Genomic DNA, 13650 nt, shown 5'->3' on the forward strand with positions numbered 1-13650 from the left:
TTCAGATTACAGCAGACTTTATTAGAATAAGCCCATAACATTGCATGCAGCCCATAGCCAAGCTAAAAAAAAAACAAACACTGGATCCGAAACAGCAGCTGACTTTAACACAGTCATATGAATTAACAACAACGTGTGGTGATGACAGGGATCAATGAGCCATAATGCTTAGGTAACATTTGTTCATGATGAAAATCTTCCATATATGTTGATCCTAAAAGTTAAAGACATATCAACTGATGAGAGACTGTCGGAAATGTAAAAGGACCCTACCGTGGACTCCTGGTGCTTACAGTGACCAGCACAAATGACTATACAAGCACCAAATCAGTGTCAAGACTGAGTGTCGTCAAGGAGTTGTCAATCAATAAATAATTCATGGCTTTTATATATAAATTAAAATATCATCATTCTCATCTCACTAGCTTAGAGGGATTGAGTGATTGTCTTGTGCTACAGTTTGGAAAATATTGGCTCACTGTGCCTATGACACCATATGAAGAATCAAACATTTTTTTAGAGGAATGTTGCCTCTTATTGGACACTAAAAGTTCAAATCTTTAGAAATTAGGTCAAGAATAAATTAAGTCACTTGTAAAATGCTTTCATCTGTCTACCTGGAGTAACGCTGGAATTCTTTCACCTGACACTTTATGAAGACCTCCATATATATCTAACATATTGGTATACAGTACTTTACATTAGGAAGCTGGGTCGGAATAAGCACCCACAAAGCTTGGACAGACACACTGACTTACGATTTCATTACCACAGTGTGTAATACATTCACTTCAACCAAAAATAAACTATGAATGCAACCCCCAAAACACATTTGACAACCAGAAGACACACAACAGGTGTAGACAAGCCTGCAGGAAGATAAGTGCACTAAGATGAGGACAATGACATAATCACCAAACAGTGACAGTTAGGAGCACATATAATGACTGGAGAAGTTGCAGATTTAAAATGTAAATACCTTGGACCTGCATCTTCTACTGTTTTTGCACATATGCTCACCTCTTTCCCGATTACAGATGGGATAGGCCTCAGTAAAAACATGAACGGGATAAAGGGTGTATAGAAAATAGATAATGGATAAACATTTTATATCTGCAAACATCGTAAAACTTCTGTCCAAACTTTGGTTCTCAATTCAGCATCAGAGTGGACAGCCCCCTTGTCAAACTTTTGGTCATTGAGGGTGCTCCTGCAAAAGCTCAAAGGCCAGCTGTGTGATGTGCCGCCACGCTTGCTGGATGTGGCGTGATTCAGTAGTGCGTGCGCAGACGGCAAAGCGCAGGACAAAGCGGCCAGAGAGCTGGCAGGGAACCAGATGTATTTCTTTACTCTTAGTGATCCTTTTCAGCAAGTTCTGGTTCAGCTCATTGGAGCCCTGAGAGAAACAAGCAAGGCGAGGATTTAGATCATCTTTGCAACCTTTGTCCTGCTTTCATAACACAAGCTTTAAACAAACTAACTCATGCCAGGGCGAGGCTATATCCAATATCAGGGTGATTATTCCATTAAAACCAATGTTTAGTCATTTATGAAGCTAGTCTGCAACAGCAAAGAATAGAAATATAATAGAGATATATTTCCAAGAATCCAAATTAAACTGCATTTACACCTATAACTATTATACTTTTCTTAGGGATATCTGGAATTGTTAAAATTTAACAACTTGTACAGTTTTACATGTTGATACCTTGAGTCTGAAGCAGACCAATCCCATGATGACTTCAGCGCAGATTTCAAACCTCTTGTCAGCTCGTACCAGACTTTCAAACTCTTTGGCCAGGGCCACTTGCTGTAAACAGAACACAGACTCACAATCAAATTTGCTCATAGGTGTACTGCAAATGTAAATGAACATGGATCTGCCCTGCTCTTAATCTTCACGTGCTTTAATTTGTGTAGACAGATTATCAGATGGGTAATGTTACCCTTGTAAAGTAGAAAATACTGCCCCCTCATGGTGCATAAAGCTGTGCATTAGGACTAACAAAAATTGAGAAAAAAAAAACAAAAATAAAACGAAATTTTCTTAAAGACAGCAATGAAACAGGCAAAGCAATATTTAAAGGGACACTATGTAATTTCTTCCCCCATCTAGTGGTGCAATTTTATTTTGCAAAGTTGAATGAATTTGCTCTCTAGCGCCTCACGTTTTCAAATGTGCGCTGCAACTTCTTGAACTACGGCAAGCGGAATGTGTCAAGATTCAAGAAGCTATAGCTTCAGACTCAAGGTCCATACAAACAAAAAGAAATCAAGACACACAGTACAAAGGATTACATAACACACATACAACAACACTATGAATACAGATGACAGATAACATGTCAGATAACATAACATCTCTTTTTTTTTTTTTTTTTTTTTTTAAATACAACTTTATTTTGCTTTACAAGATACAAAAATAGTGCAAAAACATGACAAGTATCATAAATAATACATGAAGAACAAATAAGCATACCAATAAAAATACAAACATGAGTAGTTTAAATAATAAATGAAGAGAGAGAGAGAGAAAGAAAAATATAGAGAGAGAATATACCAGGGGACATGAACAATGAGAATTACACTGAGTTAAAAATTTCAAATTGGGAGACTAGATTTATAGTTTTGATTGCTTTCTTATTATTAGAGGAGGAAATTGACTTAAAATATATCTGGAGTTCTATCATGAAAGCATAAAAATTGGGTTTCACTTTGGCAAATTTACATTTGTGAATGTAATATTTAGCAAGAATTAAAATGAGATTAATTAAAAAATATTCTTTTTCAGCAGGGGCATCACTCTTTATAAAACCAAAAATTATATTTTGCAGAAGGAGCTTAAAATCACAGTATATATGATCTAAAATAAATCTACAGATATCTTGCCACAGCTTACGGGTATATTCACATTTCCAGAACAGATGAATAATGGATTCAGTGTGAGTGTCACAAAAGGCACACTTCAGATCAAGATCAACAAATTTGAATTTAATAAAGAATGATTTAACCGGGTAACATCTATGGATAATTTTGAATGACACTTCTTTAACCTTATTAAGCACAAAGAATTTTTGAGGAAGAGACCAAATTTTATCCCAACATAAATCATTTACACAACTATTCCAGTGAAAAATTACAGGAGAAACAGATCTGATATTACTTTGGAAAAGAGCACGAATTTTACAATTTTTCTTTTTGCTAGAAGAAGGGACAAAACATATTTTCCCAACTGGTGAGTTGGTTACCTCAGTGAAGGGAGCATCAAGTATAGAGGCAGATGTGTTGCTTTTAAATAACATTATTACACCAGGTGGGATTGCATCAAAAATGATGGCAAATTGTTTTGGTGTTACGGGTATTCCATAAAATTGAAGGAACTCCTCATAAGAAAATAAGCTACCATTGCTATATAACATAACATCTCCTTTGGTGTGCAAGCAATGCAATTAGTCATATTCCGGGAGTTACCGGAAGTGACGTCGACGCAGCCTTAGCATTAGCCTGCGTTAGCAATAGGAGCATTAGCAGCGGTAAATAAACTCCCGGTAAACTTACAAACTTTCTAATGCCTCGTTTTGTGAGTTAAGAGCCTATGTGTACTACGGCAGAAGTTTGGTAATAATCAATGCATTATTAGTGGGATCATTTACGAGATAAAATCTATTTAGCATTTTTTTTTTTTAAACTTTATTAGTAAATCAACAAAATAACAGTTTACAAATGTGAGCATAACGCCAAAAAGAAGATATCCAGGGGGAGCATAGGAATAATAATAAAAAGAAGAAGATGATGCACTTACAAAAAGAAAGCTAATGAACACAAAGACATATGTGCCAAGGAATAAAATCTATTTAGCATTAGCGGCTGTAATAAGCCATTTGGCGGAAATGACGTTACAATGACGTCATTTCTGCTTGTAGGCCTGGTGGGGAAATCGCGATTCGAAGTGCTTTATGTCCCTCTCGGCACTTCGTCATTTTTCATAGACCGGAAGGACATGGCAGCCTCCATAGAGCTTACCTGCTCTATGTAGATACAGACTAGTTATTCTTCACTCAGGAGGATAAGTGAGATTTTTGACAGAGATCATTTTACACCAATGAGGACTAACTTATGAATGAATATGTTGATTTGAGCTAATAAATGACTTAATTTATTACATAGTGTCCCTTTAAAAAGATAACATACCAAAACAGAAAACTAAATAGCAAAATAAGACAAAAGACTAAAATAAGGGCTATCATAAAAAGCAGCATAATAAATTATAATAAACAAATAAAAGAACCTAATAAACATCTACTTAATGTTATATATAAAAAAAACATCAGAGAATTTGCTGATTTTAAAAAGTCCTTCAAACCTTCAAAGCTCTTATGTAGGTTAGAAAACATGAAACTTTAGAAAAGGCTGTCTTGTGTTTGGCATTAACGGTATTCAGATTACAATTCTGCTGCCATCATGCTGGACAGGACAAGGGGTTAAAAAAAAAAAAAAAAAAAATAGAAAAGGCTGTCATTTCTATGATTTTCCACTAGATGGCAGTGTTGCATAACTACCAGAGCTGTTTTCCTAAAAGTTCTCAACCAAAACTCATCTCCTCTATGTGGCAGAACATAACCACATACTTTGGACTAAACGTAACTATTATTAAGTAAATGCATCCTATCACACAATCACACTGCGTGATAGGTCAATTCTTATGAGGAGGCAGCTCCTGGAAGGCACACATCAGATAAGTTGAAAATCGTGACTCAGAAAACCATGAAATGGCTTTGATCAAATTCTGCTCTCAGGAAATGTCATTTCCCGAGCTAGGAATATATCTTTATTTTCCATTCCACTGTGTGATCAAACATGTTCCTACAGCATAATTTACCCACTTAAGATCAAAGAGCCCGCTGAGACACTGGATGAAAGGTGAAGTGAGCATCATGGTTATAAGGACCAGCCTCCACTGCACTTTTTGTGCCAGCTCGTCATACAGACACTGGGACTGAATTAGCAACAGTTAACTGACCAGCACCTTCTTTCCTCATTCAACCAAGTATTGCAACACCATTTGCTTGTTTACAACCTAATAAACCATCTCACTGCCGGCCCTGCTTACGTCCTGCAAGTTAGGTTGAGCATTTGTGCATGTTGTAATGATTAAAATGCTTTATTTTACTATGTCTTGCGTTCACTTGGGGATCATTTCCTTAATATTTGTAAAGGTAATAGTGAAAAAATATGTATATTTTTGTTTCATTTAAAAAAGACCAAGGCACACATTTTTAAACTAAACCTGTGTTTACACAACAAGATTAATCAATGACCGAAAAGATGACAGCAAGATTGCTCTAAGTCTAAAGACACACATACAGTGTGATGTAGCTGCAGGGACCAGTTCTGCATCCGTCACTTTATTCAAGATAAAGAGTAAACATGAAACAGGCTCACTTGAGTGACAGAAAAGACTGGATGGCAGTGAAGAAAGATTAGCAAGGAAGACAGGCATTCAACCATGAAGCATTTAGGGGGTAAAGGGACAAGGAGAAAAGAAGCAGGCATGGGATGAAATAATATAAAAAAGAAAAGAAAAGAAAGGAAAAAGAGGTATCAGTCCTACATAAGACTGACAGGATACGGTAAAGGATATGGAGCTGGGGAGGGAGGGTAGAGAAGGGACTTTAGTTGTAAGGAGGATTAGCAGAGGTGAGGTGCGCAATTCACAGATAAAGGTATACGTCATTGCTGAAAGAGTTTTTAATGGGTTTTCTTTCCAGGAATGTTAGAGATGAAGAGAGAAAAGACAGGAGACTGATGTATGAAACAGAAAAGTAAAGACTGACCACCATAGTCACAACTGTGCCAATCTTTTAAATTACGAATAAGCGAACACATACAATTTCACCAAACTGTTTTAAAATATACCAAAAACTTCTGAAATCATAATCTAAATGACCAGGCATACAATAATTCCTGTATGTGACTGAATGAATGGAATTTCATCGATAAATGCCATCGCTAATAAGTTTTCACCATCTCAGACAACTCTGAATGCAGAGGCAAAGATACAGTTGTAAAGCTGAATGAGGGTGGATCCTATAGTTAGTCGCCTACCTTCCGTATGTGAGCTTGTAGGCCGTGAAGTCCATACATGCGAAACACAAACCACATCTTCAGCGAGCGAAAGCGCCTCCCTAGTGGAATCTGCCAGTGCTTCAAGATGACAGCAGGAGAGTGATTACTGCTACACTCTTTACATCACTGTTGGTGTGATCAGTGAGGAAGGTTATTTTTCTTACCCTGTAATCGGTTACAAGCCCTGTTAAAAGACGAAACATAATGCCGTTAACGTAATTACATGTGAAACGGACTGACCACGTTATACCTTAGCATATCATTCTATAATGATGTGTATGTTGAAACAACGTCTTCAAACTATTTAAGGTTGTTATTCTAACTCAGATGTAGCAGGAGGAATCATTCTACAAAACGATTTTGGCTTCAGAAATCTGTTGTAAAGCTGTTTTTTTTTTTTTTATTGTGTTACATAGTCCAGGTGTTGCTCGCTGTCACTGTGCCCACTTCCTCTACCTCACTGATCACAGCACTGTCACTTCTCACAGGATACTGGCTGCAGGTGCCTCATCTCTACAGAATGGAGGCCTGTATTAGTTTGTCCTAATAAGCACTAATTAAATTGAAGAGTCCAGATTGTATGAGCAAAGGCTTTTGTAAGGTGCGTCAGAGTGGTGGGAGGTAGCGGTCTGTGTTTCTTTGACTACTTCTCTGTCAAGCAAATTATAGTGCAAATCTGAGCCCATCTGCAGACTAAGTCAATGTACACTGGCACATAATAGCTGACATATTTACAGAGACTCTGGATTATAACATGAGTTCATTTTAACAGTTTTCAATGAGGTGTAGTTAGGGACGTTAATCAGAACATGCTGTGTATGTAAAAGCTTTCTGATTGTATCTAAGCAAAGATTTCAGTTACTGTATATATATTGTACATAAATGGAAATCAGTATCCATGACAAAAACGGTGTACAATTCTAATGCAAATTTAGTCCAAACATTGCTGTCATTTTCTCATCTCCCTTATCACTCTCTTTCATTTCACTGAATCCATCTGGTGTATTCAGACTGATCAGTCTTTCAGTAAGCCCGTCCACTTGTTTTTTTCCAACTGCAAGTATTATTGAATTTAGTCTCAGCTCTGCAACCCTGCTTCAATCTTATGTTGTAGAAAAACTTTCTGTGGAACAGGTTCAGACCACAAGGTCACATGTTTTTTTTATCTGAAACCGATCTGTCCTCTGACCTATGTTAGCTGAGATACCTACTGATCTTTGGGCCAAGAACAAATGCGATGCGGGCTTGATAAAAGGCTATGAATCGGTAATTGTCACCTCTATCCGGTGTCCTCAGATTTCATAAGGACATACTGCACACCATATAGAGATCTAGGCACCAAATGAGTGCCTAGATTGGGTCAAAATCATGACATTTATTAATCAAGTTGGATCACAAACACTGAGAATCAGCTTTATGATTCTTGGCAAGGTCAAAATTCACACAGGCACACAAACTCACGCTAATTTACCTCTATACCAGTCGGAATTTGTTGACAGAATCGTAGGCCCCTTTGCTCAGGGAGCCATAACTTAAATCCATAACTTTTAATATAGGGATGCATGAGTTTAAAATCGATTTGAAGATTACAGCACAATGCATCAGAATTCTTTGTCATGTAAATATGTGTATATAAGTTCAATAACATTTTTACCAGTTATTAGCCTTCCTCATGTTTAGACAGTAAACAATGTATAACATGTAGCTGTTCCAATGTTGTAGACTCCAGACTCACCTGTTTGTCTGTAATGTTCAATTCAGATTATTTAACTGCAAATGACTCTACCTGATTCCTGGTTTTCATGTTTCAGGTAGAGGGGTTCCATTTTAAAGGCTCCAATGATGTCTGTTCTGTTCTTCACCCTGTTGACAACCAAAAAAAATAAATAAAAAAAGGACAATTCTCTAGCATTTAATCACACAAAAATGATTGAAATAGCATGTAGTCACAATTTTAAGTTAAAATAGTTTTAATGACCATTTAATGCAATATTTTTGACATATTATTGTCTTTGAGTCTGTCTTGCACAACTTCAATGTCTGTTTTGTTTTACAAATGACATTTTCAATGTCAATTATGCTGCTGCTTCACCCTGTTTCCTTTTGAAGATGAAAACGGGAGGCTGTAGCTTGTTTCTGAACAATGGGACAGTTCTGGTTAGGGCTAACTTGATTAATTCAAAAGTTTTCAAATCATAATGATCAAAATGGTTGTTTGTTTCTACCCTTAAACATGACACATGATGGCATCCTCTAAAAGACCGCCCGTATCAAAGGCTCATATCCGAGTTTTCCCATCTGAGCAAATGGCCTTCTCATGTTTTGCCTTTAACAAGCCACAAAATCCTCCTAAGGTAGAAGGTAAAGGGGTTGGAGGATGCACTTACAAGCGGCGCTTTAAACCATGGGTGGAAATATCACAACAGTTTGTTCACTTCCAAGTTATAGGGAGTCAATAACACAACATATTACAGAAATACTTTTGTCGCTTTGTAGTTGGATTTAGACAATGACATTATATGGGTAGTTGGGTTGTAGTGCTGGCTTTACACCATTTGGCTAGAGTTAGAAATAAAAAATACTTGATTTGGGTTAAAAGAAAAAACATGGTTGGGACTATAATATGTTCTTTTTACAATGCAAACATCTCCTTTATGGATGCCGTTCCTACACTTCACATGTAGTTGCTCTCACGGCCACTAGAGGTTGCTTATTTTAATGTAATTATTTAGAGGTTGTTTCTGACTGCATGAACAAACAAACCATGGGCGTATTCTTTTGGGAGGGAGGTAGTCTTCTTTGGATGCAGTTGATTCAACAAATGCAAATTGATTTGAAGCTAACCTTAGATCTAGACTGAAAAATAACTATTTGAATTCTTATGTTTCAGATCCCTTAAACTTTCTAACTATTTCTTGGTTTATTTCTGATTATTTCCGCATTTACCAGACATTTCAAACCCATTTTGTGAAAATGTTCCTTAGAATAATATTTAAATGTATATAAACCTGCCAGACTTCTAAAACCCATGGAATCATATCCACATAGACCCAGAGTAAGGCAGAGGTCAATAGTTTTATCAGGACCTTTTCCCTTCACTGTATTTCAGAGTCTAAAACTGTTTCCATCTTGTGTGTGGCATGCCCAGTTTAGTCAATGTTGACAAAGGGGCAGGTGAAAGGCATGGTTCTATTTTTACTGAGCGAATGACAGCGGTGTAGATGGATATCAGTACTCTTTGTTGGTGTGTTGGACCATCAGTCACTGCTAAGGTAAACTGGGAAATATTCAGACAAACCAAGTAAACGGAGCTGAATGCTAAAAATGGCATGAGAAACTCTTTGCATCTTCTACAGATATATTTACTGTACTAATGACTCATCATTATATCATTAATTCAACCTGAATTAATTCTGTGGAGTTTTGTACTTAAATAAAGCAAAAAGTCAAGCAAAAGGACAAAAAATAGATATGTATGAGGTGTGTTAGAAAACTTACCACATAGCAGAGCAGTCAAAGTTGACTAAAAGCCATTTGTGTGGATTGAAGTTGAAAGAGTCGGCGTGCTTTAAAATAAACAAACAAATTACTGAAAGAAAACAGTTGAATTTTGCACTGCAATGACACATATCAGATGGAGTAATGATAACACAAAACTTATTAGTATGCTGCTCTGTTTCTTTGGACTTTCTATTATGTTTCTGGTTGAAACACTTCATCCCCATCACCGCCATCATTGCCTTTTTTTTTTTTAATGTTCTTTAAAAAAAAAACACAACACATCTATAAGAGGCTCATGAGCAGCCATGTTACAAACAATATTATCTGAACTAAAGCATGCATAATTTATTTGAAATGCAAAAGAGGAACATCGAACCAACGGCTTGAAGAGCACACTGGAAATAACCCCCTCCTGGCAGGGTTTACTCAAAGAGACAAGCCATTCCCAATCTGCTGCAATCTTTTTGTTGGATATCTTTTGTAATATCCTTTTCTCTATCTCCACGGAAGCAATAACACAGCGTAGAGAGACAATGTGATGCATACTCCTGGCTGACAGTTGCCATGCTGACTGATTTAAAGGGGGCTGGTCGCCTTTTCACCCGTCACTCATATCCTAGCAACCACCCCTTCAGCAGGGCAGCACTCTCCTCCGAAAAAGGACCGGATTTCTCCTTCATGTCCTCAGTGAACAATTTTCACTTAACTTGTAATGTTTCAAAGTTGTGTAACATCAGCACTGTGCAGTATAAGGATCCAACCATCACTGAACATGGTTTCAAACAGTTTCCCTTCAAACTCTTTAGTAAAGGAGGACCATGAATCTGAAGACGCCCCTATTTCATTGAGTTGAAAGAGTATTTCAAAAAGAATAAAAACTAGAAGATTGTAGGAAGAAAATGTGACAGGAGAGCTACATTTTTCTACCATAAGAGAAGAGATGAAACAAATGTTGGTTCTTTTACAGTCAAGTCTGCCTTCTCAGTCCTCCCACCAACACTGTTTGAACTTGTGTGACTAATAAATATTGATATATAAAGGTCTGTCGCTGCCTCAGGAAATTACTGTGTCCTTATCTCTGCGTCTTCGCACAGCTTGGGGAGTAACAGCAGCTTCGGCTGGCTCAAAAGGCGGATTGATGCTCCTCCGTCTCATGCCGATTGTTCAGCCTATTGCTCAGTCTTGCATGCTTCCTCCTTGACATTAACGTTATGCCCTTTTCAAGCAATATAAGGTTAGTGTTTCCTTCCATAGATGCAATGACAGATATTTCACAGGCAATCGAACACAAAGTGTTTTTTCCTGTTATTCCGTACCAACATGTCATGATGGATTAGAATGCCCACCTCAAGTTTCTGACCACAATGAAACCACATTATTTTTGTCCAAAATGTTACCAGGTTTGCAATTCTACCACGTGATTCTTTTTTTCTATGAGACTTCTTGGTGCATCCTGATTGTAGAATTTATGCCAATGAACTACCAAATGGGGCGAGGTGATGAATCTTCCTACAAATATAACATACCTCAATGCCGTTTAATAGAGGTCTAAACTCAGGACAGATAAATGCACTCCCAGCATAGGCTGCATCAATGTGCATCCACATATTTTCCTTCCTACCTACAAAGGACAAGAAAATGTAGATTAGTATCATCTAAAGAAACAGCTTTTGTCATTCTGTATCTTACAATGTCAAGAATAAATACTACAGTGTATGAATCACTGTTACTTTTATTTTTTCATTTCTCAGCATCTTTAATCTCGTGTTCCCTGAAAAGCATCCTGGTCCAAATCAAATCAAAGGATTTATGTGTGTGTTGCAAAACTAATAGAACCAAAAGAGCTTTACAGTCTACTTCCTGTCATGAAAAACTGAGTGTGCGCGTTTGTGCTTTGTTGACTCACATAGGGGCCCCAGCTCGGTGATGTGATCAAAAGCACATGATGGAGTGGTACCAAGAGTTGCACAGAACTGAAACACAGACATACAAATTATTGAGATTCTGAAGGGTTTTGTTTGTTCTACCATCTTCTATTTTCACTGTCACAACAATATGAGATTGGGTCGTACAAATTATGCACAAGAAAATAAAATTCAAGGTAGGTTAAAGGCATCAAGGTTTGAGTTTTGACACAAATGTAACTCAGAGCTGCTGGACCACTGCAGCTTCCTCAACATTTTTACTGATAGTGATCTGTAGGTCCAGATAAGACAGGGATTCTTGTCCCTAACTGGATAGTCAAACATTAAGTTAAATACAAACATTGTTATCCTTCAGCAGAAGCCTCAGGGTGAGCACAGCTGCATCACAAGCAAATTACATCAATGTGGCTGCCAGCTTGAAGAGCGATTATGTGTCTGGATGTAAGCATGTAGCTAAACAAATTTAATGACAGACATGGCTGAATTCAGTACAAACCAATAATGTCTCTATATGTTTTTGTCAATGTGAGTTAGCTATGTAACAGATTAATGCTTTTTTAGCCTTGTTTTTTCATTTATTCTTTTTTTTTACATAGAAAGGGATGAGCCCAGCTGCTTTGTCCTCCTCCACCATCTTCTTAAGCATTTCCCCTCTGACAGCATAGTGGTTGTCTGTAGGAACCTTCCTCATCATTACCGCTCCAATCAGAGCAGCACGCTCCACCGAGGAATGAGCCTTGGAAGGAAAGAGAGGCAACGTCTGTGAGAAAAACAGTGTTTAATCTGTGGTTTATGTGGTTAATGTGACCTTTTTTTCATTTGTTAGACATGAGAATAGGATGTCAAACAAAAAACGCAATTTATTACAATCAGTCCTTGGTAAATGAAACCTTACACGTGTCAAACACTGAACACGAACAGAACAAGTTAAAACTGTACTATATTTAAAGTGAGACCATATCCTCACAGAACAACAAGGAGTATTTCTCAAATGATAACAGCCAAACCTTCTGGCATCATACTTAGATAGTGAAACAATGATGCCATAGAAAGAGTCTGAATACATAAGCTAGAAGTGGATTTCATAGTGATTTCATGCATGAAGAGGTCTTTTTTTTTTTTTATTTGAAGTCTTTATTTGAAGTTTACGTACTACCACCTTAATTTTATCTTGATCATTTGCAACAGATTGCTACTGAAGAGGTCAACATCTGCTTACGCAATGCCCGTGATAGAGAACAGAGCACTGCTCTTCAACATACTGTCGAAAAATACGAACTGGACTCCCTGTAAAGGTCTGTGTGGCCCTCAGGCTACTCCCTAATTCAATCACATAGCCAGCCTGGTATTAAACCTGATCAGGGTAAGATACTGCCTCACTGACCCTTTGTCTCACTCAGTTCCTGAAAAACTCTGTCAGAGTTGCAGAGGCAACCGTTTATGACATCACATGGACTGCTGTTGAATGAGACTGCCGACACTGCAAATACAGAGTTGTGTGTCATGATTGAGTAACTTACTGTAGCAACTTTCAGTTCAAAGTCTTTGTGCGGTGTGGCATGAGAACTTTATGTAGATTTGCACCAGAAAAACTTTGTGACTGACCGTTTTAAACACCAGAAATGAATATGTTAAATCAAGCAAGAGAATTTAGGTCAAAGCTTGAAACATGATACAAAGAAAACTGGAAGTATGTTTAGTGCTTACTTGCTCAGAGGTGTACGCCACCAGTTTGGAGAGGATTTCAGGCTCAGACTTATCAGAGTCCATTGCCTGGACCCATCTGACTGCTTTACAGCGGGCAGCAAGCAATGACATGAGGGTTGCCTCACTGGCTGTGCCCTGATTGAAAATTAAAGCAGGTGTTAATTTGAATGTTACAGTTTTTTACAAAAAAATCACATTCATGGAGAAAACCAACAAAACTGTGAGGTGGCAATGTTTCATTTTGACAAATGTTACGTAGAAGGCTGCATTCACGTGACATGATGGTGTGCCCTATTTAATTTCCAACCAAAGCGTACATCTTTTAATACCAGGTCAAATTGTGAGTAATAGCAATAAATGAAATGAAATTAAATGTTTTGTAGTTTGTTCC

The 13650-nt window shown here is 37.5% G+C and overlaps 1 protein-coding gene across 1 annotated transcript in view; it reads right to left on the reverse strand.

Annotated features, from left to right (window-relative positions):
• ddc (dopa decarboxylase) overlaps positions 1-13650 on the reverse strand; it is a 34037-nt gene continuing 20387 nt past the window's right edge. Inside the window, exons 5-14 of the mRNA XM_075465076.1 lie at positions 13260-13394; positions 12145-12288; positions 11534-11600; positions 11154-11248; positions 9625-9692; positions 7913-7989; positions 6291-6310; positions 6106-6204; positions 1709-1810; positions 1-1396 (exon numbers count right to left, since the gene is read on the reverse strand). Coding sequence (XP_075321191.1) covers positions 1196-1396; positions 1709-1810; positions 6106-6204; positions 6291-6310; positions 7913-7989; positions 9625-9692; positions 11154-11248; positions 11534-11600; positions 12145-12288; positions 13260-13394 — 1008 coding nt within the window. The 3' untranslated portion in view covers positions 1-1195. The remainder of the gene's footprint in view (positions 1397-1708; positions 1811-6105; positions 6205-6290; positions 6311-7912; positions 7990-9624; positions 9693-11153; positions 11249-11533; positions 11601-12144; positions 12289-13259; positions 13395-13650) is intronic.

This window comes from Odontesthes bonariensis, chromosome 5, assembly GCF_027942865.1.
Source record: "Odontesthes bonariensis isolate fOdoBon6 chromosome 5, fOdoBon6.hap1, whole genome shotgun sequence".
In the NCBI taxonomy this organism is placed as follows: Eukaryota; Metazoa; Chordata; class Actinopteri; order Atheriniformes; family Atherinopsidae; genus Odontesthes; species Odontesthes bonariensis.